Genomic DNA, 27,232 nt, shown 5'->3' with positions numbered 1-27,232 from the left:
GCCTGAGGCCACAGACCAGTTGACTGACGTCAGATCCTCAACACGCCCAGGCAGACACAGCCTGAGGCAGATACAGACTCACAGCTACCCATTGTTTAAGGTGGTGTAACAAGTTAGCGCGGCCCGTCACTAGCAGGGCTTAAGTCCCAGGGTCCGGCCACGGCCGGGCTCGGCCCGTTTTGCCCCGAAGTTTCCCCGATAAAACACAGAAGGACAGGGGACGGTTAGCTTTTGACGGGCGTGAGGTCTTCTTGTGGCGGAACAAGATTTAACCGGCAAAGTCCGGTGAAAGAGCGTCAAGACTTGAGCAAGACCGTCACCAACTCGGGTCCCCCAGTTGAGGGGTAGAGCGGCGGGGCCCGGGGCCTTTCCCGGTCGCGAGTTCGCTCGCCCGGCCCCGCCTAGTCTTTCCGAACGATCCGCGGCAGAGAAAATTCGCTCTAAAAGGAAGTTTTCTGGAAGGACGTGACATATCAATCTTGAGGAAGGAAGAGGGCAAGAAAAGAAGAAAGAAGCAAGATCCAAAGCGAGAAACTTCGAGACTCAAACAAGGCCAACTGTTTTCCTACCTGCTGACATAAACGTGAGTTTAAACATTTCCCCTCAGTCAGTCCCAGGGTTAGAAATACTTTTTCAGAAGCTAGATCAGATCCAGAGTGACACAGGGATTACTCTAAGTGTAGCAGAGACTATCGCCCTTGACAGAACTGGTTGGAGGAGCCTGACGGAGGGGAGCAAGGGGCCAGTACCTGGCCTGTGCACTTAGGCAGGTAGGCAGGTTGCCCATCGATATTTCAGGTTGCCGTCAACACCAAAAGTTTATTTTAGAAGGCAAGCTGTAAGCCAGCCTCCTGTAAAAGTATCGGCCACATGCTGGCGGAGATAGGATGCGTCAGTGTATTTCAGAAACTGTCAGCCGGGCTGATGTAAACTTTAAAACATCGCTTTGTATATATATGCAAAAAAAGGTGATAACTAAGTAAAACAGTGCACCAGGCAACCAAGCTACAAGCATCTCCAGTAAGTCTCGCACAGAAAACATGCCTTGTGTGGCGAGAGTGCCTGGGTATTTTGAACCCTGAGTAGTATCCTTTTCTAGGCTAAAACACCCAAACAGACTACTTATGGTGTATCTGTGGGCGCGTCTGGTTTTGCTGTATACTTGTTTTCCTGCATTCATGTGGGGTCGTGTGGTGTAGCGACAGAGTGCTCGACTCGGAATAAGACGTCCCGGGTTCGAGTCCTGACATGCCACCGATCTTGTGCCCACTTTACACGGCTTTCCTCACTTCGCTCTGGTGAAAATGAGTATTGTATTGTCCCGTGTTGGTGGCAGTATTGTTGGTGTCGTCACCACGTCTTGTGATTATATGTTGGAATATATAAAAAAAGACAAGTGCCGAAACTCAACCTAACTCGCAACACTTTGAACCCGATGTCTATGTGAGATTTGTAAGCATCGTTCTTTTACACATTTTCTTTCGCTATAACTAGTATAAGCCTGCATGTACCTGGGTTCATAATGACATTTGGGGAGTACAAGATCAATGTCTTTGCGTCGCAAAACCTGCCGAAGATACCCGAACGAAAACTGCTATTTGTTTACATTATTTTAGGAGCCTCCCAAAAACACAGTGGGCCTGGCGCAACTTATTCTCACGCTGCTCTGAGTCGCCTGGAAAGCGAAATAGCGACGCTATATGTTAAAATTTATTGAAATTGACAATCTAGATTAGAAAATTTCAATTATGATCTATATTTACAGTTTTGGCACAAAAATCTTACATGATATCGCTTTAACAACACTGAGTCGTGTAACCTTTTGTTTAGGGACACCAAATGTTCTCAGTATCTGGCCAAGTTTGCATTGAAATGTGTGTTTTCCGGGGTGGTTATGACAAATGAAAGACAACACGGTGTATTGCATCACCCTCAGTTCCAGCCAAGCCCTCTCTGGCGGGATTTTGTTTTTGTCTTTGGTTCAACTTGATTTATTACATCCTGACGCCTGGTACAAAGCAACTCCTGAAGCGTAGTTATCTATAACTGGTCACGCCCCTCCGGTGTCCGCTTAGGAATTTTGATGGTTTTGTTTGTTGGCGTCTCTGATAGAAGAACAACACTTTCATAAGCGTCTCTTTATGACAATTTTGAGTTTTTGTTTTTTGTACTCTGCTTCTTGCGCTGAAGTTTTATGGTTATTAGCTGTATTTCGTTCAGAAAACTGTCATAAAGGGGATCAAGCATTTTCTCTCAGTAGTCATTTATAGTAAAAGTAACATACAAATATCAACATTGTGTGCGTCCTTTAGTCGTACAAAGCATTTGTGGGTGAGCGTATGACACGGAAGGAAAGGAGAAACAGTGTGACAGCGGCGAACGACCCACCATGGGAAAACTAGACACACGCGACAAGACCCAACAAGTGGCTGCACTTTGAACCCTTAACAACACCTGCTCCAGCGAGTCGCAGTCCGAGACAATCGCTTTTGAGGCTGACAACGCCGCGGTTCAAATCATATGTAGGTGCAAGAGAAGTAAGAAAAATGTGCCACTTTCGAGTGTAATCTACAAAATGACTGTTGTGGTTTGACCGGCGTGTCACGCCCACTTTTTCACTGCGCCCAGCGAAGGTCCACAGAACAGCAGCCGACTCACCCTGACAGGCAGTTGTGATATCCATGCGCCTTACTCCGTACGCCTCCCGGGCATGTTTGATTCCATGTCCCGGGCAAACCTCAGGTTCCTTTGTAAAATACTGCACACCGATCGATATTATAATATTGGGCAAATCTGCCTCAGAACTTTCATATTAACATTTCTATGAAGTTTTGAATATTTTTGGGACTATTTGTTTTAATGGAGCAATAAAATACTGCGTTCTGCAGCCTTAAGGCTACAGAAAAAAACGGTTCTTTTGGGCGGCGGCATGTGTTTCCCGCACGACATCCCATTCGTAGTACGCAGCATCAAACATCAAATCAACGAGATGTTGGAGCTTAACCTTTAGGGATCCCTCGACCCGTTTCTTCTCGATGAGGTTTTTGACATATCCATACGTGAACATAGGTGTCGACAAATCATCGAACGTGACACAACCATCACCTTTCTTACCCTTGCCGGGGAAGTGTACGTGATGATTTGGCCAGTCCACTTTAGCCCAGCCCGAAACACAATCATTGATAGTCCTATTGCGGCCACTCTTCTTGCCCTTACCTCGGCGGCGGGACCTGCGCGGCGACGAAGACGAAACCGACGTACTGTCCGAGTCGGTGGCACGGTATCGGCGCGACCCGTTGCCTTTCCGTCGGCTTCTGGTAGTGGGGCGGTCAGACTTGGCTTTGTTGGCCGACGAGGGATAGACGCGGTGTCGGGAACTGTGGCGACGGGCCTTCGCTCTGTCTTCCGACGAGGAGGTGACGAGGGGGCGGCGAGAGTTGTGAGCCACCGGAGAAGAAGAGCTCGACCGCGAGAGGTTGTCGTCGTCTGACGGGATCCGGACCTTTTTCTTGGATGACGCTGGCGATTTCTTTTTGCCGAAGATCTCGTCCAAAGTCTGCTCGACACGTCTGGCCAAGACCATGTCTTCACGGAGGTCACGTACAGTTGCCTGTTCCCCGTCGCTCGCCTCTGACCAGAGACCCTTCGCCAGGTCTTTGATTCGGCTCTCCCGCCGGAGCTTCTGCAGAGACCGCCGGGCCCTGTCAGCACGGCGCCTGTCCGCGTCGCTGTCTGAGGCGTCTGGTGGTGACGAGAGGGTCACGCCGCACTTCCCGGGGCCGTAAGGACCATCATGCCCCTTCACTGGCAGCCTGTACAGGCTTTCGGTTTAGTCATCGCAAACCGCAAACGTGAATAAAGGAACGAACAAGAATTCCGAGATTTCATACCTCCATGAAATATGGACTTGATATGTAAATGTAAATTTCTTCTTTAATTATGCAAATTACCTCTGCATTAACATGATATATGCATCATGATGTATGTTAACTTTTGATTAAGTGATTCCCATCATTCACCATTAAGAAATCATAGAATTTTTGCATAAATTATGCAAATTAGGTCGTCATTTGCATAATTAGTATCTGTTGATGTTCTGCCTGCCATAGGTTACATACATTACATGTATGAAAGTAGTATAATGTAAAACACTGTAATTATAGAATTTCCTCATTAATTATGCAAAAAAAGCCTCATTTGCATAATTTGCATTTAATCATGTACATCTCTCTCTCAGCTACCTACACACCAAAAATTATGAAAATATGTTGTTCCTATCTGGACTTATTGGCTTTTAAACATTTCGCCAGAAAGTGCCCTGCAGTTCCAGAACAAGCTGCTAGGGGGACCAAACTCACACCAATTATTCCTGACAGGAAAAGCAATCTGTCACCAAAACATCAAGACCATAGCATGTTCAGGACAAAAGATACAAAAACCGGAAGTTCTGCTGCAGTACCAAGGTCATCCACCAGGAGGCCTATATTTGACCTTGACCTTCGTCTTCCTAAGACCTACCAGCATACCAAATATCATCACAATCCATAAAGGCGTTATTAAGTTATGCTGGCCACAAATGTGCGGAAACACAACCACACAGACAGACACACACACAGGCACACACACACACACACACACACAGACGAGCCAAAAACAATACCTCCATTTTCATGGAGGTAATTTTGTACAACTTGTCTGAGCCAGGGGACCAATGAAAAGTTGTCCTTCTTAGACAAGCGGTCTTCTTTGTCTTACAAAACAGCATGGCGACAAGACGCAGATTTCGAAGTTTATGGGTCTCGGAAAAAAAACATCGGAACCGAGAAAAATAGCGGTTGCTTGAGCAAGGTTGACTGTAATACACGAGATTAACACAATTTCATTTCAAGCATGGAGAATGCTACATATTTCCCCCTCCACTCCACAGCTCCCCTGTGGCGTCAGGATGGGGGTTGACCTGTGCACCTACAGGGCCCAGATAGGCTGCTTCAGGAACCTGAGGTTTTACTCCCAGTGCTGCTCGCCAGAGGCACCGTGTTTGCTGGTGTGGATGACATCATGTTTGCTGGTGTGGATGGTCATCTCACAACTCATGCTGAAGCTTGCAGGGGATGTGGAGGAGAATCCTGGACCAAGGCAACAGTAAGCATCAGAAATCTTACTTTGTCATGTTAGACAACATCTACTTTGTAACATGTGTTTGTAATTGTATGTGTGCGTGCATATATGTGTGTGTGTGTGTGTTACAGTACATGTGGTTTAGCAACAATTGTCATGAAATGTGGCTACGGGCATGATGATGAATTGTCATGAAACGTGGTAGGCGGGTACAATGGAGTCTTTATGAGACTTCGAAATTATGAGACGTTGGCGCCGCCTGGGGGTTTGTTATGGTACTGCAGCAGAAGGTCCGGTTTTGATATATCATGATCTAATCAGGAAATTTGGCTGTTAGGTAGGTATTGGGCTAGGGACGAAGTTTGGGACACCTAGCAGCTTCTTCTGGAACTGCATCTATTAGGCTTTTTTGTTTAGAAATTGTCTTGAGGGTTAAACTCAAGGACCAGTTGACAGATCATTGAGATTTTTGGTATGTAGGTTAGCTTAAGTAAGACCCTGTTCATACCAGACTTATATTTAGCGGTTTCAACCGGTTTTTCAAAAACCGGTTTTTATTTAACCTGGTGTGAACGGAAATTAACCGGTTTGTAGGGGTTTAAATCCGATTTTGAAAAACCACCTCGGGAGGTGGTTTTTGAGGGGTTATTGTGGGGTTTTTCCACCGAAAAACCTGGTCTGAACGCTAAGGGTTTATTGAACCGGTTTTTGCGTCATAATTCCGGGGTCACGGGGTCAGCATCCTGGCCGTGTGCGACCTGCAAGCTTTTTGATCGCGTTGTTTTGACCAACTTAGTTCGTTTCCACTGGTTTTTTTTCCACGGTTTTTCTTCATTTTGCGATGGAATCAACAAGGCAACCTGGTCGGCGGACGAGACGCTCCTGATACTTAGGTTTGGAGAGCAGGAGTCGCCGAATTCGAAAAAGCTGGGGGGGGGGCAGGGCTCTACCAAAACAAAATGTTGGAGGAGGCTGATTTCTGAAGATAAAGGATCAGTGCCGCAGTAAGGTAAAAAAAACAACAACTGAAGACGGCATACAAGCAAGAAGGCCAAGGACAACAATCAGAAGAGCGGGAGGAACGGTTATTCAAACTGCAGTCATGGCCGATTAATTGGATATTCACCGGACAGGATTTTTACAAAACCGGTTATCAAAAATCTGGTATGAACGCTAAGGGTTTTAGCCGGGTTTTTGAAAAACCGGTTGAAACCGCTAAATATAAGTCTGGTATGAACAGGGTCTAAGTCTTGACATAATTAGATGAAAATTATGTAAATTAGGATCACATTTGCATAATTAATGAGAAGATTCTATAAATCTGCTGTGTTCTATGATTAAGACTTCAAATTTGTGACATGTAATTGAGAACAAGAGGAACATAGTAATAGTATTTTTATTCCAGATACAGAATTCAATTCGTAGGTGAAGGTCTAATTTGCATAATTAATGAGAAAATGCATCTGCCGGCAATTTCATACTTAACGCATTTACAAGTTAAGGTGACAATCATAAAATTTAAATGATTCAAATCAAAACCTCATTTCCATAATTTATGAGAAAATGCTGGAATAGCCTTTGTTAAGATAAGACTGTCATTGGGTGGAGAATATGATCGACATAATTTATGCAAATGAGCATAATCTTATTTGCATAATCAATAACATGTAACATTCATCAGCCGTAAAGAAGGCTAATCTTTCATTTAACGAAGGTATGGGATCGTGGAACTCTTGTTAATTATGCAAATTAGCTCTTGATTTAAGTAATAAGCCATTGCTACCTACATTAAGAAAAATCATCCCGCAAGCCTTATAACCTTCCTAAGTCTCAAACAAAATCGGCTCCTGCATTTCCAAAGAAGCTGCTAGAGGACCCAAACCTATACCACTTTTCAACCTGCCACCTAAAAGTTGGTAACACGTACCCAGGCAATAAACACAAGAGGAGAAATTCTGCTGCAGTACCCAGGAAGCTGCCAGGTGTACAATGATGGAACCTGTCCTTTGTTTTACTGACGTCTACCTTGAACAAATATCATAAACATCCATCCATGACTTTGTGTATTATGCTAACAACAAACACATCCAGACAGACACGCACACCTAAAGCCTGTATATTAACAATTAAACCTGTACAGCAGTTCCATTTCTAATACAGTAACCGTTACTGTAACATTACATGACTATCTTCTAGATCTGCTTAATTCCTACAGTTACTGTAGATTTATAATTATGGGTTCACCACACCACGAAGTGGTGGTGAACCCATATTGCTTTTTCTGATGTTTCTTCTCCTCCTCCTTCTTCTTCTTCTTCTTCTCCTGCCATTTTTTAAATGGATTCAGCTTCTTCATTTTAGGGCCTAAGGTCCTGAAATTTGGTATGGAGGTGCAGTGGACAAATACCCCTAGGCGTTTTTAAAATTTTTGTGATACAGGCTTTTAGAATGGTTTTATTTGAGTTTTTTGGCTGTGTTATAGCAAATGTATTACTGTGTTAGTGTGCCGTGTTTACCACGTCTGGGCATGAGTCATCACAATGGAATGCAGGGCATCAACCAATAGGCATGCAGCTTTCCTCTATACTTCTTGCTGATTGGTTGTTGGGATTTAACTTGATTAACACCTGCACAGAGCATTTCCACCTGCACAGAGCATTTCTTGCTGATTGGCTGTTGGGATTTAACTTGATTAACACCTGCACAGAGCATTTCCATACTGACAGTATGTCTTTATTCAAGTGTTTTGGTAGGTATTTCAAGCTTTTCTGCTCCAGCATTGGAATGGCGGGGCATGTTAACGTTTTTTTTTGTGTTTTTTTTTAAATCAACAGTTTGCATTATGCAATTAAAAATCCTAACCAATAAAGTAGGGAATAGCTATCCAACTGTTGTTTTAGTTGTATGTTACTTCATATTATAGTTATATCAATGTAAATCATTGTTTTCCCTTGTGTTTCTCATTCCTTCCCTGCCATGTCGTAAAATGTGGTGAACCCATCGCTGTATTTGCTCCAAAGCAAATATTGGCCTTTCTAGTTACAGTTTACAAATTACAGTTATAATTTTTTACCTTTGCCATAGAAGGTTACTAATAATTATAGCATAATTATCAACCTTTTCAGCAAAGGTGAAAAATCATGACATGTACTGTAGGAACTGGCAGGAGATATACTGTATGTTCATGTTACTACAATATAGCTGTTATATGGGTTAAATAAAAGGCTACTGATAAAACATCATAATTATTATTACTTCATATTTTTCACACAAAAATTCTAGAAATATCAGCATGGCTACACTGTCAAGCCTTAAAAACAAGATGAAGCCAAAAGAATGGGACATGATGGGGAAAAGAACTCTCTTGACGCTGGACTTGACTTGTGAAATTAAATATGATATTGAACATGCATTAGAAGGGATTCCTATCAACCGTCTGGCTCAACTGCCCGAGGAAGTGTTTGAACTAAAGGAATTGGAGGCCTTAGATCTGACAAACAACAAGGACATCGATCTCTCCAATCAGCTGACCAAACTGCCTAATCTAAAAGTGCTGAGTTTGCATAACTGTAACCTTAAAACAGTTCCTGCTGCCGTGATGAAACTTCCGCAGTTAGAAATGCTGATCCTCAGTAACAACGAGAACATCACCCTGCCGGATGGTATGTCTGGTCTCACCAACCTCACGGTCCTGGACTTGGACAAGTGTGACCTGGACACACTACCGCCTGTAGTGCTGAAACTATCAAACCTACAGGTGCTGGATATAACTGCGAACTGGGAATCAAAATTGAAAATCTCCCTACCAGATGAGTTGTCTAACATGAACAAATTGAAAGGGTTGAGACTACGTTGCCGTAAGCTGGACACCGTTCCACCGGTAGTCCTGAAACTCCCCCAGCTGGAGAAACTGGACCTCAGCTATAACATCGGGATCCACCTGCCGGATGGGCTGGCCGGACTCACCAACCTCCGGGTACTAGGATTAGCGGCAACAGGCATGGAGACAGTTCCACCGGCAGTCCTGAAACTCCCCCAGCTGGAGGAACTGGACCTCAGCGGGAACATCCTGATACACCTGCCGGATGGGCTGGCCGGACTCACCAACCTCCGGGTACTGAAACTAGCGGAAACAGTCGTGGACACAGTTCCCCAGGTAGTGTGGAGACTGACACAGTTAGAATGGCTGGACCTGAGCTGGAACCGGGAACTACAGACGTTACCCGCGGAAATCGGACAGCTCGCTAACCTCAAACACTTGGATCTGTCCTGGTGCAAACTGCGCACACTCCCACCTGAAGTGGGGAGACTGACACAGTTAGAATGGCTGAACCTGTACTGTCCCCAATTACAGACGTTACCCGCGGAAATCGGACAGCTCGCTAACCTCAAATACTTGGATCTGTCCCAGTGCGAGCTGCGCACACTCCCACCTGAAGTGGGGAGACTGACACAGTTAGAATGGCTGGACCTGAGCCATAACCCACTACAGACGTTACCCGCGAAAATCGGACAACTCACTAACGTTAAGCACTTGGATCTGTCCGGGTGCGCGCTGCACAAACTCCCACCTGAAGTGTGGAGACTGACACAGTTAGAATGGCTGGGCCTGAGCCATAACAACCTACAGACGTTACCCGCGAAGGTTGGTCTGCTGAATGACCTATGTCGTATAGAGGTTAGTGACAACCCACTTACAAAACCACCAGCTGAAGTTTGCAGTCAGGGGATCGCTGCTATCAGACAGTACTTTGATGAACTTGAACGCTCAGAGGAAGTTGTATCCGCCCATCTGAAAGTTGTTGTCTTGGGAGAGACAATGGCGGGAAAAACAAGCCTGGTACAGACGCTAGAAAGTGGCGAGTCCACCCTGACAGAAGAAGAGGACCGCACACACTGTGTAGAGATAACTCAGTGGGCACCTGATGACAACATCACGTTTGAAGTGTACGACTTTGGCGGCCATGACGTGTACCATCTCACTCATCAGTTCTTTCTGACTCCAGATGCCTTTCATCTGTTATTAGTGAACCTGCAGGAATACAGCTGCAATGAAGAGAGTTACAAAAAGCATGTGGGGTTCTGGTTGGACACACTGAATGCCCACGTGCCGGGGGCGGTGGTTACAATAGTGGGCAGCAAGATGGACATGTGCAGTGAGGCTGAAATAAATGGTAAAGTGAAGGACATCGAAGAAAAGTTCCAACAGCAGATTGACACATGGAAAAGTAATACACAGCGCCAAATAAAGAAACTCGAGGAAAGATCTAAAGAGGACAAAAGCAAGGAGGAACAAAGGGAAATAAAACAGCAGTTAGAACTCACAAAAAGCCTTCCGAAATGCCAATTACGTTTTACAGATAAGAATGTGCACTGCATCAGTTCTGCAAAACCATCTGGGCTGGACACGCTAAGGAATCACATACTGGAGTCAGCAAATAATACCAAGCTGTTTCCAAAGCTTAGAAAGATCCTCCCGCGGACGTGGGTGGATTTCGAACAACAGATGCACGAGCTACGTGACAAGGGAACAGAGAAACCGGAAATCACTAGCGGTGACGGTGATGACTTGTCAGGTGACGGTGATGACTCTTCGTTTGACAATAAAGACTTGTCAACTCTGAATCCTCAAAGTGACAAGAAATCAACGTGGCTGACACAAGCAGACTGTTTGCAGCTAGGGCAGCTTGCAGGTCTCACGTCGGACAGACTGGAGCCAGTCCTGTCTTACCTGCAGCAGGTGGGAACCATCCTCAGGTACACGGACATACCGGAACTCAAGGACTTGGTTTTCCATGATCCTCCCGCCTTGATTGAAATCTTCAAGGATCTGTTCCATCACGATGTCGAGAAACTTTTCAAAACACCCAGACTTAAGAATGCTGATTTTACCGGCACACAGCTTGAGGATTTTGCAATCAATCTACGTGACTGTGGACTGATTCAGAAGAAGGTGATGACGTGTTTGCTATCACCAAACATCGATCCTGACGTTGTTACAGCTCTGATGCTGCATTTTGGTCTTTGCTTTGAGTTGAAAGACAAAACAGACTGTTCTAAACACAGTTGTAAGTACCAAATACCCTGGTACCTGGAGAAACAAATTCCGGAGCAGTTGAAAGATGAGTGGCCAGATGAAGTGTCAGAAGATCAGGAGCAGCTGCAGCTGATGTGCAACATCACAGGATTCTGTCCCCGGGGACTGTTTCAGAGGTTCAGTGTTAGGATCCATCAACATGTGGAGGACAGGGTAGACTGGAAAGATGGAGTCATGGCCTACAGACAGGACTACCCCGTACTAGTGTGTTCCAAACCTGTTTCAGACGACACTTACATCACCATGGCAACCAGAGGCGGGCTGGACCAGGCAGGTGAGATGTGGGGCGTGGTCCACCCACTGCTGGATGTGCTGTTCCAGCTGCTGCAAGAGTGGCCAGGTGTGCTGTACTCCCTCCACGTCACCTGTGCGCACTGCATCAAGGCAGGACTGGACAGGCCGTACCAGCACGCACTGAGGGACCGGACTGCAGAGGACGGCCGTGACGTCAGGTGTCCCAGGGTCAAGTATACAGCATCAACATCAGCAGACCTTGTGTACAGACCTGCCAGATTTTCCGGTATGTTTATATGTAATTATACAAAATTTAATGTAAGTAGCCAATCGTATCATTATATTGATATGGTTACCTCCTGATAAGGAGTCATATAATTCATATATATTTAAGCTTGAAGCCTTGTATATACTTTACAATTGATGTAGATGTTTCGTTACTGATTCTGACAACAAAGGCTTAGAAGGACAAGGTGTACTTCTTACGTATCTTTTTTCATTTTTTACAGTAAGTTCCCCTCAACTCAAAAGACCCCAATACCACAACATGACTGGAAACCCACCAGAGAAGAAAGGTGGAAAAGATGAATCTGCTGGGACGTCCCGAGGTTAGTCGGAGGCCAATTTGTTTTGGGCTAAGCCATGTGCTCAAAATGTATCAAATATGTGACACTGTGTACCAGCTGTGCATTTTAATTACCTTCGCCGAGACGATTTTGTTTTCAGTAGCGTTTGTATGTATGTGTGCCATGTAGCTTAGCACGATAACTCAAGAAGATTGTCATGAAACTTGGTAGGTGGGTAGGTCTTGATGATCAGAACTAAAAATGATTAGAACTAGAGCCCCCGGTTCCTTTCCTAGGTACTGCAGCAGAACATCGGTTTTGATATCTCGCGATCTGGACATGATTTTTAGTTGGTAGATACATGTAGCTCTTGGGCTAGGGAAGAAGTCATACGAGTTAAGGTCCCATCTCAACTTGCTCTGTAACTGCAGGGCAGTTTTTTTTTTTAATCTTCGTGGGAGGATAACTCAATGACGGATAGTCATGATACGTACGTCACATTTTAGTGCGTAGGTAGCTTAAGTGATACTTTACATAATTAGATGATGATCATGGAAATCTGGAGCTGATTTGCATAATCAATTAGAAATTTCTATATGGATTAGTGAAAGGTCAACTGTTTTAGGACATTAAGTCTTTCACTCCCCTCAGTGGCGATCGTGAAAACGTGCTCAGTCCATTTCAGATTGTGCTGAAAGTTTGAGGATACGGGCTGTCTAAAGAACTTCGAGTTGGGAGGCTGGAATCTGGCAATAAGCGCTTAGAAGGGTACAATTCACATCTGACATTGACGTATCTTGTTTCATTTACAGAAAGTTCCCATCAAGTCAAAAGATCCCAGGACCACGACATGCCTGGAAACCCTCCAAAGAAGTTGAAAGATGGAAAAGACGAATCTGCTGTGACGTTCCAAGGTTAGTTGGTGGCCATTTTGTTTTGCTTGAATTGAGCCGTATTGTATCCAGAACCATGCCCATCTACATGTAGTTCTCTGCCTGATTGAATTAGGGATATGATCAGGCACGGTTCTTCATACAACAAGCCTCAATATGTAGCAAACGTGTTTCAGTGAATAGCACAGAACAGGCACGGACACAACTTCGTTAACATGACAAGCCATATTCTAAGAATAGTTGTACCAACTTATTTGCATGTGAAGACAATATGGTATATTCTGGAACCAACAAAAAAAGAGGCTAAGGTCTTGTGTATGTGTACATAATAGGAATTGTTCATGCTAGTCTTGATGGTGAGCGATTGAAAAAGTGAGAATCTCCAGTCACGAGGATTCAGGCAGATACGTTTTTATAATGTTGATTTTACTATTTTATGACATAAGTTAAAGTTAAAAGATAACATTTATACATTAAATGAATTCAATTACTTATATACCATGGTTCTGCATTATCGGACTTCAACATGATGTTTTTTCCTACAGGTATCAGAGTAATATTGTTGATCAACGACGAGTATGGGACTTCCAAGGGGGGGATTTCTACCATCAACTGCCAGGCGAGCCAAACTCTGCAGGGCAAGGCAGTTGTGTACTGCACAGTCCTACAGCTGAAGGTACCCAAACAAGACCAGGAGGCAGCAAACAGAGACGGCGTCATCCTGATACAGCCAGATCCACGAGGTAAGACAGAGCCAACACTAGACTGGCTGACCGACTACCACAGCGTCCACTTCCCAAACCTCCCCAAGGACGTCACCTGCATCATCGGCCACGCTGACATCACAGATACTGCGGCACGAAACATCAAGGATCAACTCTATCCAAAGGCAGACCTCATCATGTTCACCCACGTCTTACCCGAGGACACCGAGTATTTCAAGGGAGGTCAGAGGGCCATCAAAGCTTCAGAGAAAGAGGATGCTATGGTCGATCAAGTTGACAACGCAAAGGCAGCTTTCTCAGTGGGAGAGCGGATCTTTAATCATTTTGAGAATAAGTACAGAGGAAGCAAGAAACCAAAAGAGCACCACATGTTCTTCCCAAGGCCATCCAAGATATTTGCAGAAGCCACCATCCAACCTGGTAGTGGTAGTGGTAAAGGTGAGAAGGTGGTCCTGTGTATCGGGAGAGTGAAGAATGCTGAGAATCTAAAGGGTTACAACCTTGCAGCAAGGGCCATCGGGATTGCCAGGAAGTATCTGAAGTCTCTGCGATGGATCACGCGTGGAATCAGCAAGGATGATTGGGAGAAGAGCTTGAAGATCCTGGAGGCCAACCTGGACAGCGGTGACCTGAAGCTCACCCTGCGGCCGTACGGGACCCAGGAGGAGATCAGGGACGACATGATGACAGCCCACCTGGTCCTGATGCCGTCCCGCTCCGAGCCGTTTGGGCTGGTCGGCCTGGAGGCCATCGCAGCTGGCATCCCCGTCCTCATCTCCGACAAGTCAGGACTGGCGGATATGATTGAAAAGTTTGTTGCCGATGACAAGTTGCCAGCAGGCCTCAAAAACAGAATCGTGGAGACCAGTATGCGAGACTGCGACATGGACAAAACTGCTGAAACGTGGGCACTCAAAATCCGCGAAACCCTGACCGACACCGACACAGCATTCTACCAGGCAAACAAGTTCAAAGATGCGCTTCTGAAGTCCAAGTACTGGGAGGACTCAGAGAAAGTGTTCCTGCGAGCCTGCGGCATCACAGGTACAACCATATTCACGCACCCATCTTTCTCTTTAGAATGTGTTGTTATGTTAAATTATAATATATAATTGATTTTATGCAATTTCACATGTTTGAGAGTATTCAATTTTGCTCTTGTTTTTTAGCCTTGTCCCTGCTGAATATTGGTAGCAAAACAGCTACAGTGTGCCAATAAATGTTAAGAACAAAATGTGTTGTTATGTTCAGGAGAATGCTGCACCACTTTCTGCCATGCTTTCTGTGTGCCCAAAGAAAATAAAACATTGTCTCTCCAGTAGTTGGCCCTATTGGATCCAGCCTTAAGCTAAAAGTACCAATAATATACAGTCAATGGTTTCACTGCTTGTGGGCAGGGATGGTTTGTTTACTATATTAACATAGATTGAACTTACTATTATATATATAATTCGTACTGTACTATAATTATTGTACTGACTGAAATATAACTGCTCACCAAGAATATCGATAAAGCCCAACAGTGACTGTAAAAATAAATAAATACCGAGTGTGAGAGAGTCAGGGCATCTTAGATCAGATTATGTGTGAAACTGGCCCTAAATGTGCTGGAGCTGCATGTTCCAGGTGAACTTATGATTGTATGGAGTAACTAGACACACTCTGATAAGTAAAACATTAACCCCTCTCTTTGTCCTTCTTACACAGACTGTGCTGCACAACAACAGAGCAGCTAGTGAACTTCAGCCAGAAGGGGCAGTGAAAGATCCATTTCTTGGTATGTTCTTTCAGAAAAATCCAAATTCTATTGCTTTCTACTTTAAATTTTCTTTCGAGTCAGTCCCAATGTGTAAGCTGTGTTCAGGAAAGGCTGTTTAATAATGATTTGCCCTAACCTGCTTCTCGTAACTTAGAAGATTCTATAATTAAAGATTGCTGCCCCTACAATTACACTTCAGAGTAGCCATGTGATGATGAGTCTCACTGGGTCAGTCTACTGAGGAAGACCAGAGTGACTGGTCAAATTCTAGGTGGGAAAATTTCTTTGTGTTGGATCAAAAGTTTTAACTGAACAAACCTGTCTCTCCCCCCCTCCCCCCCCCCCACCCACACACACAACAGAAACTGCTGATGCTGGAAGAAGGAAATCCACAGCCACACATGCACCTGCTGGATCTGACAGTACCAAAGGCTGCCCAGCTGTTCTTAGAAGCAAAGACTTGGTCAACAAAGCTTAGCTATGCATATGAAGTAATTCTAATAGATATTGCAATAATGTACACACTAGAAGATGTACTAGTAAATATAACAAAGCATAATGCAATGCTATGGCCTTCCTATAACACTTATGAGCAGCTGTGTATTCAGATTTTAAGGTGAGTCTAACAGGAACTAGTACGTAGATTTCATAAGTGAATGAGACAGAATTTGTATGATTTTTGGTGTTAAGGTACTAAATAAGATGGACACAGCTGATAAATATGCAAATCACGACCTGATTTTCATAATTGACTAGGAAATTCATTATTATCAGGATTAATTTGAATGTACATAAATGATGGGAATTCCATACTTACGAAGTGGAATGAAGGTGAAATGATTATATCAATTATATACTATTAGACAAAGATTGTGCAAAATATAATAAATGCTAAGAAAATTCCAGTTCAGCCTTTTGTGCAAGGATTAGGGCTTTCATAGTTGGGACATATTATTACGTATTATACAGTTATTTGTATACAGAAATTGATAGGGACATGTACCAAGGTAGTGTTAAACTGGAGGTCAAGGATTTCATACACTCCTCAATTGTTACTTGTCAAATGAGTTTTTTTTTTCTTTGTTTTGGCATGTGTTAATATGAAATGTATCATTTGTAGATTGTTTTGGCTTAAATCAACTTTTTAGGGTACATGGATGGAGCAGTACTGCATAGGTATTATATTAAACTGAGATACCGAGAGGTAAGGTAATGGTTTGGATCAATTACTATTGTAAGTCAGCTTTTAAGTCTGTTATGTTTTTTAAATTTTAGAGAATTACTAATGGTGATATGCATGGATGCAGGACATGATGTGGGCATTAAAAAATCTGGGCAATATTTATGTCTGAATCATGTCTGAGCCGGTTCTGGATACAATTCTGGGGTTACACCTCTGACATGCTGGGGGGCATTCCAAGTAGGGCAAAGGGGACAAGGACAGGTCTTTGTAGAACTTTGCACTTCAATATTGTATCACTCACTCATTCACTCACTCACTCACTTATTCTCACTTATCCACTCATTCATAGAATTTCATACACACACACTCATTCACTCACTCTCTCATTCACACACACACACACACAAACACTCATTCACTCACGTCGATGAAGGTTAGACATCCAGGTAACAATGATATGCCAAAAAACAGTTACTCAAGCAACTGGATATGATTTTGAAATGTGTGTGTGTTTGTGAATGAGTGTTTGTCATTGACACACTTTCACGCACACTCATTCACACACACTCACAGTTACTGTACTGTTTGTCTGTGAGTCATTGCAGACATTGCAGTTCCGACTTCCGATCCTTTGAAAGCAACTGGTTATGATTTTCAAAATCATATCCAGTTGCTTGAGTAACAGTTTTGGCACTCATTCACTCACTCTCATTCACACACACACACACACTCATTCACACTGACATTCACACACACACATTCACTCATTCATACACACACACATACACACTCATTCACTCATTCATACACACACACATACACACTCATTCACACACACATTCACACACACACACACACTCATTTCCATTCACACTCATTCACACACACACACACACACACACACACACTCATTCACAAACACACACACATTCATAATTTCATTGACACACTTTCACGCACACTCATTCACACACACTCACAGTTACTGTACTGTTTGTCTGTGAGTCATTGCAGACATTGCAGTTCCGACTTCCGATCCTAATCATCATAAAAAAAGTAATGTAAACCTGAGTTTCAGATTCAAAGAGTTACTCTTAAACCAGTTAGGCATAAATAGTAAACAATCTGGGTAACAACAAGCATGTTCTAACACACAATGTGCAATGGTTTAAAAAAGAATCCAAATGTATTTCTGTACTCAGTTACATTCATCATTCCTACGTTTCCTGCTGTTTTAAGCTCCAACTGATCATGACCCAACTTCTGATTGTTACAGAAACACTCATTTTGATGGAAGCTCCTTGACAACCATGAGTACTGGGTAGCGGTTGCAGACTAATGATAGTAAAAACATAATAAAAACATAAATTTACAAAAACATAAATCTGAAATTAGAGTTGCACAGAAAATAAGACAACTTATGTAACCCAGAGACCACTGAGGAACACTTAACACCGTGATGTTAGTACCACTATATAATATTAACTTTTACATGAGCTCCAAGTTCTGCAATATTCAAAACGTACCAGTCCTATAAAATCATAAAAGCTACTAACAATGTATCCTAATGGCCAGTAACCACATATATGTCTAAAACTCTTAAGTTGTTAGTTTCAGGTTTCTACATATAACTTCTGAGAATCAAAACCTTTTTTTAGTATCAAAACCTTTTTTAGTACCAAAAACCTTTTTACATGTAGTATCAAAACCTTTTTTTCATGATAACAATTAAATATGCATCATTCTATAACTCTTACACTAGTTACAGCATTAAATCATGGTGCATGCTTACTTTGCACATTCAATAGAAATTAGCTATGGCATTGCTCAACAAAAGGCTATTTGCAGCATTTTCAAAAGATATAGTCATACCATGTCATACAAATCATTCAAAGGATCACACTTATAGATAATTTATTACACTTTATAATTTAGATCTTAAGCCTCTGTTTCTTTCTCTAACTATGTACGGGATTTTATGATAAAGTTCTGATTCTATTAAAATGTTCTGGAGACCAAGCAGTTAAACCACAGAAACAAGCAGAAAACTGCATGACTTTAAAACAAGGTCCAGTTGGGTGCGAAAGGCAAGTCAGGCCAATGCCTGGAACATCATGCAGCAAAATAATGGCAAGAGCAGCATTTGCAAGAAAGGTGCCGAAGCAAAGATGCCTTAACTTCTATATAGAATCTTATTGCACTCACACAAACTACATGACTGTTGATTGTACATTTGTATAAAAAGACAAAAATATGCAACAATATTATGCAAAAAAAGCAGCCTCCACACTTACATGCAGGAAGGCACACTTGTAGAGAAGAAGAACTACATCCAATGTACATGAAGTTAGGAAAGAAACATTTCACCTTTCCACACCTTGGGTAATTATTAGTCATCAAGCAAAACTTTAAAAACATGTTCAAATGAGCCTCAGTAATGGGAGAGCCTGAACACTAATTGATATAAAGGCTATTTCATCTTCATTTTCTTGCCATAAATAATACTGTCTAGTAGTTTCCCTCTGGATTATGGTATAGTGCGGTAAGCATTGAATTATGTTATAATTTGTATCGTCGTAAAGAGGCAGTTTTGCTTTCCTTTACGTCTCCAAGGTTGACTTACATGTAATTACCCAACCCATCAGCCCAGCAACAGTAGGTGACCAGGTGATATGGCTGCAGTTCCCACAAGCACCATGTGTTTGTTGGAAGCTAAGCTAGTTTTGTGAAGAAGTGCTAGCCTGCTGTAGTGCTCAGGCCATCTCTAATGGACAAATATAATGGACCAGACTTCTATACTAACTGGCAGACCTGAATAAGAACATGTAAAATGTACTACCAAGGCCTGGACATGATAGAAATACATATATGTACTTGCCTTTGGAAGACCCTGGAAAATCTCTGAGACTGAATTACAACTTATGATACTTTTCTCAGAGAATTGCCTCCAACAGCAATACATTACATGACACACTTAGATGCCTTGTTAGAAGTTAAATACTTCCTACACTTTTCAGGGCCCACAGTTCTATACCCTTGGGCCACACAGTTGTGCAAGCACTACAGCACTGGGGGATAGTCCACTTTTAGTGCAGACTAAGTCATATACTCAAGCGCAGAGTGCTAAGCAGAGAAAGAAGACAGTTAGAAGCCCTATCTACAAGGCAAGCTAATCTAAAAAATCTATCAATAATGTAAAATAATTAATGTAATCCATAACTTTTTACCTTTAATGTTATTGAGGGTGAAAATATCATTTCACACTAAAATACAATCTTCTTAATCCTAAAAATATCTGATGGAATACTGTATTTGAATCTTTCTGAAGACTTTGAAATTCACTATTTTCTGGGACCAACCTTGCACAAACTTATTGCTCACATTCTATGGTACCCCCAAATGCTACAGAGGGACTTCTAGGCTATAGGAGCCATGAAGTCAACATAATAGACTTAGGCTAGTTTCCAATGCAAACAATGACTCTTGAACTTTGCAAGAACCAATTGATTAACTTATTGTGGCCTTAAGAACAGTTTTTGTAACATTGAAAGGTACTGAGTATAAATGATTACCAGGCTAGAAAAATACGGTCCTAATACAGACTGAACACATCGACTTGGTAAATACTGCCAATTTTAAAATACCAAGAGTCCATGTCCATGATGTAACTGCAGGATACAGCAGCCTCTCTGAGGTTACACTGGTGTCTCCTTGTACAGATCCTCTTCCTCTTCTGTAGGGTCAAAACACAAGTCTTACAACACTCAAAAAGTAACTTTATCAACATCATTAACTTTCATACACAGCAGATATGTGTAGCTAATCTTCCTGGAGCTCTTAACTGAAATCAAAAGCACAACAAATATCCAGTAACATTTTTATCATCATTAGAATTGTTACTGATACAGCAAAGTTTAACATAAAACGATACTTGTTGCTGAGACTTGCTTAAGTTTGTACCTTTTTCATCATGTTTCAACAAGTTTAATTTAATATAATTATCTAATTTAGGAGCATAAATGAAGGTTAGCCATCCAGGTAATACCAAAGTAGCAGTTACTGAAGCAATGTGGGATAGATTTTGATTTTGAAAAGATTTTGAAAAAGTCTGGAGCACACCTACTTCAAAAGTCTGTCCCATATGCACTGACGTATCATTCTTAGAAAGTATGCCTTACAAAATGCTGTGCCCAAAGGACATTGATATAGGTTCTGAAATCTAATATAATTATGTAAAATATGGATATAACTGTGGAAACACAGACAAACAGACACACCAAGAACAAAATTACTCAGAACCTGACCTCTCAGAGAAGTTGTAACTGTGACGTCACCATCTTCTGTCAGCTCCTGAAGGCCATATGTGGCATCCTCTGTGGACATACATATAATACATAATACTTATTTATCATAGAGAACGATTAGTGATAATACACAATATTGAGGTCACTGATAGAGAAGACAACAGCTTAGGAGAATCTGATGGATTAAAGAAGCGGTCTGGATAAGGAAGTCGGCCCCAGTCATGAACCAGGACGAGGTGTTGGGATTGTGTTCTAGCGGCGAGAAGCAGAACTCCGGTCAGAAGCTCTATGAGGAAGGTGTCTGATAGACAACAAAACGTCAGCAAGGTAGGAATAGTTTGGTTGTGTACATTACCAACTTGATAAAACTATTGTTGGATTACACCATTATAATCTTATGTGAAACAAACATCTGATGACATGCATAATTAGGCATACTGATAGAGTTTTTACTTGTGTTCAGATCTCTCTCATTTCCCTCTGGGTCTTCCGTGTCCTGGACTGGAGACCGAGCATCTAAAATCACAGAGGAGGTGATTACAAGGTGCTTTAAATAAAAGAAAAATTGAAGTTCGAAATTCATTTCAGGTTAATTCACATCTCACTCATAGTAACAAAACTGACACATACACTAATCATATTTTAACTATGTTAAGTCATCAAGCTTTCATAAGATAGATGGTATCATAGTCACACTGACTACAACAATAATAATAAATGCCCCCAGGGTGACTAGAAAAACTTACTCTGTACCCAGAGCTTCTAGAACTGTTACATAACAGCTGTTTTACCTTCGAGTAACTCATACAAGCAAACTGACACACATGTAAACCATACCTGCACTACACCTATATATAACGCCATCAAGCTTTCATAGATAGATGATACCACAACTGACTGCAACAAACACTTTCTAGATGTAATAAAAACTTTCTCAGTTATACAAAATTGTTCCACACAATATACAAACATCTAGTCCGGTTGCCAAACCCCCGATTTTTGGAGAACCTTGCAATACGGTCCATACAAAGTTTTTTTGGTGTTTCTATATCTCTGAGGTGTGCTCTTTCAGAATCTGAATGATGCCACTCTGTCATCCTTGGGCAATCCGCACAATATGCAAATTAGGGCGGCCATTACTGAAAATCGGGTTTTCGTCAATATCTCAGTAACTACACATCGTATCAGAACAATTTTGGTGTCTGTCCCCATGTTTTGAGGGATAAGGAATCAGATCAAGCCATTTCAGTGAAGATCAAACCAGTATTTTGTGCTAAATACGCAAATTAAGGCCGCACAATATGCAAATTAGGGCGGGCATTACTGAAAATCGGGTTTTCGTCAATATCGCAGTAACTACACATAGTATCAGAACATTTTTGGTGTCTATACACATGTTTTGAAGGGTAAAGAATCTGGCCAAGTTATTCTAGTTAAGATTACACCAACATTTTGTGCTGGATAGGCATATTAAGCCCACCATACACTGACAATCTTGACTTTGACATTACGTCAATATCTCAGTAACTACACATGGTGTTAAAATGATTGTTGTATCTATACACAGCTTTTAGTCTGTAAACAATTCGACTTAACCAATTCAGTATTAATCATACTAATTTTTAATAATTTTCTGCACAAAAGGACCGTTATTACTAACTATACTAGTATCAGTAAGGACGGCCTGAGAAAGGCAGACACCCTCTGTTATTGACGCGCCTGGCGGGAGTCTAATTCCAAACCATGTTCCATGTGAAGGCACATGCCATTGCTTATAGTTTATCTGATCTGACCAAAAACCTGTTCAATATAAAATAATAACGATTAAAGATTCACGGAGCTGCACAGATGCGTAGTTTACTTCAGTGTAGCACTTTGCAACCAAGCGTAATTTTGTCTGTGTGCCGAACTAGTAAGTACAGAACAATCTGTGAAGAAAATGTATCGATTGAAATATCAATAAATTGATCTACAACTAAAGAATAGCAAAGTTCTTTGATTACCATTTATTTTTCACGAGACAAAGGCCGATTCCTGTCCCAAATGTTCTCTTTTTATCATTACGCGACTTAATCTACGGCAACAGCGTTGTGCAGTGCTGTACGTTTACCTGCGATCACATGATTTTAAGTCACGTGATTGTTAAAATGGCGGGAAACTGCGGAATGCCGTCGTCTGACAGGACGTCAAGTTCGAGCTAAATTCTGCCTACATAGGGACGCAGGTAAGGCACAGGTGGAGGTTTATCAAGAGTCTAATAATTCTTTGTACACATTATATCATTTTGAACATTCCTATCGGTATTTCTAGGTACAGGTAACCATGTATGACGCCGCAACAACGAATTTTCAAAGTAGTTTGGAATTAGGTCAGCATTAGGACCCCTCTATATCTTCTCTTCCAGGTAGAGCTGACAGATGGAAGAGTGTAACAGTTGCATTTTTTGTAAAGAAAATTGGAACAAGGAGCTCAGCGTAGCAGGGACTGACAGGATACGGACTATCATTGAATCAAGTAAACAGAGATTAGATGACCTCCATGAAAATCTTGAAACTAGACTGTTGACAGACAAACAAGTACAGGTGCTTTGTCACAGAGATTGTGTATCCACGTATACATCCAAATCACACATCAAGAGACACTTGAATAAATTGAACTCAAAAAGTTCTGAAGAGACATCTACAGTAAAACGTCTCCGTCGGTCAGGATCGACAACCTTGCCAACATTGCCTTTCTGTGGTGAGCAATGCCTTGACATTGATACCAGCATCCGGATCGTTGGCGCAGGGTTGTTGTTTGTAGGACAGCGGAACGTGGTGAGGGGAGAAAGACCTTTAAGGAAGCCATTCTAGATGCCTGTAGATCTCGCAACGACAACTGGGGACGCGAGGTAGAGACACGTTTGGCTGGGGCAGTGAGTGATCTGCATGCAGCAGATGGTCGATACCACACAGATTGTTACAGTAAGTTTTGTTCGCCTAGGTCAGTGAAGTCAGCTTTGGTAGCATCTAGTAGTTCTCAAGAGGAAGTTGATGCGGCTTTTGAAGCCACAGTCAGTGCAGTGAGAGCAGAATCATCGAGAGTGTGGAATTCCATCGAACTGTACGATCTATACAAGTTCAATGGTGGAAGACACATTAGTCGCCGAACTTTAGTCTCTAAGTTGTTAGACTACTTTGGTTCAGATCTTCTCATGCTGAGTGGCACAGGTGTAGCCAGTCTTTTCGTGTTTCGAAGTAAAGCATCCAGTTTGTTGAGACTAGTGCCGAGCAGTGATGAAGATGATGTTGAGATTGGACTAGAAAAGGTAGCCAACCAGATTATCCGTGATGTAAAGGAATCATCAGTCGATGAACTATCAGACAAGACCTATCATGCCAGAATTGACATGGACCTTGCGACTGATTGTGTCAGTCCTACTTTGTTATCGCTGCTATCAAAGCTGTCTACAAAGTTGGACCACACCTTACCAGCCGCTCTCATCGGAAACATTGTTACTAATGCCATAAGTGGTTCATTCACAACCCTCCAGATTGCGCTCGGTGTTTTCTTGAACAGGAAAGGGTTGATTGAGCAATTCCATGAGTTCCTTGCATCTTGCAGCTATGATGAAGTTCTTAGGTTCAAAGCATCTGCAGCAGCGGCTGCTGTAAGCAATGCATCGTTAAGAGGACATGTCCATGCTGAGAACAGTCTAGTTCAGCTTGTCTCTGACAATTTCGATGCACAGATTTCATCACAGAATGGACTGCTGTCCACACACTCGCTCGCAATGCTACTGACATTTGTAGATAAGCACGGTAAAGATGATGGCAAAGGCCAGACATTTCGCCGCATAAGAAAGGACGAGATGAAAGAACAGACGATCGAAGATATCCCTGTCCAGAGATACTATGGTCCTAAGAAGCCGAACATGCCTCCAAGTGAAGTGAATCGCTCTGTCTTACCACTCAAAGTTTTGGCGCACCAAGTCGTTGCCTTAGAAAGGGCCCGTCATCTAGACTTCGAGTTCTTCAAATGTGTTGCCACAAGTACAAACCCTGTAGAGTTTGGTGGCTTCAACACCAAGTTGTGTAGAGAGCAAGGACAGAGTGTGAAACCAGCGACAAAGGCGGTGTATCTTCCATTGATTGATATGAATCCAGCCCACCCAGACTCCATGCTCACAGCCATGACCGAAGCTCAACGCCTAACGAAGGAATGTGGACAGGGCATTACTATTCTGACAAATGATCAGCAGCTCTACAAAGTTGCAGTCAATGTGAAATGGGTTTACCAAGAGAGATTCTCAGATTTCATCCCGAGGCTCGGAGGTATGCACATGCTCATGAGTTTCATTGGCTGTGTTGGCGTGTTGATGGCAGACAGTGGACTCGAGGATATCATGAAGTCGTGTTTTGGGGGTGTGGCACACATGCTGTCGGGGAAAAAGTTCCCACAGAACTTCAGAGCCCTTCGGTTAGTGACAGAAGAGCTGCTGCGTCCACATCTGGGAGGTTGCGAAAGTCACTACGAGATGCTTGGAGCGCTTGAAAGCATCTCCTCAAGAAGCATCACAACTCGCCTCTGGGTTCAGAACCTGATAAAACCTGTCTTCATCATGATGGTATTTGTGCGGGCAGAACGAGAGGCAGACTGGCCACTCCACCTCTGGGCAGTAGAGCAAATGATGCCATACTTTTTTGCCTCTGCTCACTTCAACTACGCGAGATACGGACTGTACTACCTGAGGGCAATGCAGCGTCTCCCACCTGAAGTGCTTCAGTGCTTCATGAGAGGTGAACACACCATGCGTCACAAGCCGGGAATCTGGAACGGAATCTGGTCCGACATGTGGATAGAGACAACCTTCATGCGTTATGGGCATGGTCCAAATGGAATCATAGGCATAACCCTGAAGCCGGATACCCTGAAACGATGGGCTTACAGTATGCACAGCTGCAGCATGATCGTTCAAGATATTGCAGACATGTCGGATGACAGTGGAGAGAAGGAGGTGACAAGTCACAAAGAAGAGAAGCCATCACGCATCACTTCTGATGCCAAGGACAGAGACAAGATACGAGATAAACTTCTTACCTGCATCGATCCCCTGGATCCCACTGGTCATCCTGCCGGTTTGATCAATGTCGTGACTGGCCAGATTGCACCTGAGACGGTGAACGCACATGACGCAGTCGATATTGGCAATGATCAACTTGTGTCATTTGAAAAGAGCTGGCCCGGCGGTTTTAACGCGTCCTTATCCAAGTTGGTAGTGACCATGGCAGCGAAGAGAAAGTCAGTAAAGGTGGGGAACAGTAAAGTGTATGACACGAATCTGATCTATTCACGGGTACTAGGGTTGCAACAGTCTCGAGACATTGATATCAAATCTGTCCTCGCGCATGAATTGTCACCCGTACCTACCTCAATGTTTGATGATGAAGGCAATATGAGAATCGCAACCACAAAATCCACGCTGAAGAAGAAGCTGCAGGTGACTGTGTCACAGCGTTTGGTTGAGAAACCAGAGGTAGAGATATTGGATGGCTGTGCTCTCCTTTGGGTTATACACTGGCCCAATCAAGGAACTGTGGCCGATTTCGTCAACGCCTTCACCAAGAATGTGATGGAAAGGGTGGCCAACCAGGACACATACCTGATCTTTGATCGCTACTTCGACTTCAGCATTAAGAGTGGAACGCGGGCAGCTCGAGCAGGTGAACAAGGAAGCCGACGACACAAACTGCAGTTGCATACCCCATTGCCACCTCAGAAGGTTGTCCTTGCAGTACCTGTGAATAAGGTACAGATCATAGATCTGATATGTCAGAATCTGATTCAGAGAGCACAGGACGAGCCGAATGAACACAGTCAGTCTGGTCATTACCACTACTGACCCTGTACCAGTTGTGATTCAGGATGGCATTGTCTTCCGCAGAGAAGATCTCCTGACTTGCCACGAAGAAGCAGATGTAATAATCGTACAGCAGATGGTTAAGGCAGCTGAAAGTGGTGCAAGAAGAATCAACATCGTATGTGAGGACACAGACGTTTTCGTTCTCCTGCTGCACTACTACGCACAGTTGAACCTGACTTGTCGCCTTACAATGGAAGGACCGAGTGCTGAACGAACTACTATCGACATTGGAGCAACTGCAAGCGAACATGGCCACTTGCTTTCACAACTGCCAGCCGCTCATGCTCTCTCTGGCTGTGACACTGTGGCTCAGTGCTTCGGAGTAGGAAAAAGCACCGTCATCAAAGTCCTTACGAGTGGTGTAGAACTCCATAAATTAGGCGTGTTATCTGAGGACATCGGGGACATCATTGAAGAAGCGACAGCATTCATGGCTGCCTGCTACGGAGTC

The 27,232-nt window shown here is 43.0% G+C and overlaps 2 protein-coding genes and 1 long non-coding RNA gene across 5 annotated transcripts; 2 read left to right on the top strand and 1 right to left on the bottom strand.

Moving 5' to 3' along the window:
- The first annotated feature begins 55 nt into the window (after window positions 1–55).
- LOC109481758 (malignant fibrous histiocytoma-amplified sequence 1-like) lies at window positions 56–16,936 on the top strand. Of its 2 annotated transcripts, none has more exons than XM_019784352.1 (8): window positions 56–583; window positions 4,928–5,142; window positions 8,410–11,735; window positions 11,959–12,057; window positions 12,828–12,929; window positions 13,454–14,677; window positions 15,341–15,410; window positions 15,755–16,936. In XM_019784352.1, the coding sequence occupies exons 2-7, from the start codon at window positions 4,946–4,948 to the stop codon at window positions 15,367–15,369; spliced, it is 4,977 nt and encodes a 1,658-aa protein (XP_019639911.1). In that variant the 5' UTR covers window positions 56–583; window positions 4,928–4,945; the 3' UTR covers window positions 15,370–15,410; window positions 15,755–16,936. The 2 variants fall into 2 exon arrangements, with proteins under 2 accessions (XP_019639911.1, XP_019639910.1); XM_019784351.1 differs by having other exon boundaries at window positions 8,401–11,735.
- On the bottom strand, window positions 5,036–21,801 carry LOC109481759. Of its 2 annotated transcripts, XR_002140930.1 has the most exons (4): window positions 21,333–21,801; window positions 20,880–20,948; window positions 20,220–20,308; window positions 5,036–5,126 (listed from the first exon to the last, which is right to left on the bottom strand). It is a non-coding gene; the product is annotated as an uncharacterized LOC109481759 (long non-coding RNA). The 2 variants fall into 2 exon arrangements; XR_002140929.1 differs by lacking the exon at window positions 5,036–5,126 and having other exon boundaries at window positions 19,177–20,308; window positions 21,333–21,797.
- Window positions 21,802–25,767: 3,966 nt separating this feature from the next.
- LOC109481757 lies at window positions 25,768–26,581 on the top strand (the record flags this gene model as incomplete). Its single annotated transcript, XM_019784350.1, has 1 exon — window positions 25,768–26,581. A coding segment is annotated over exon 1 (772 nt), but the record flags the coding sequence as incomplete, so codon positions are not given.
- Between the last annotated feature and the right edge of the window lie 651 nt (window positions 26,582–27,232).

Source organism: Branchiostoma belcheri, unplaced genomic scaffold (genome assembly GCF_001625305.1).
Source record: "Branchiostoma belcheri isolate BF01 breed outbred unplaced genomic scaffold, Haploidv18h27 scaffold574, whole genome shotgun sequence".
In the NCBI taxonomy this organism is placed as follows: Eukaryota; Metazoa; Chordata; class Leptocardii; order Amphioxiformes; family Branchiostomatidae; genus Branchiostoma; species Branchiostoma belcheri.
Note: the sequence above shows the minus strand (reverse complement) of the source record. Positions and strands in the feature narration are given on the sequence as shown.

Bases quoted from the DNA above. Each gene is read 5' to 3' on its own strand.
- LOC109481758 (XM_019784351.1), top strand. From the start codon at position 4,946: ATGGGGGTTGACCTGTGCACCTACAGGGCCCAGATAGGCTGCTTCAGG. The intron at 12,058-12,827 runs GTTAGTCGGAGG...TTTCATTTACAG, and splicing joins ATCTGCTGGGACGTCCCGAG to AAAGTTCCCATCAAGTCAAA. The intron at 14,678-15,340 runs GTACAACCATAT...CTTCTTACACAG, and splicing joins GCGAGCCTGCGGCATCACAG to ACTGTGCTGCACAACAACAG.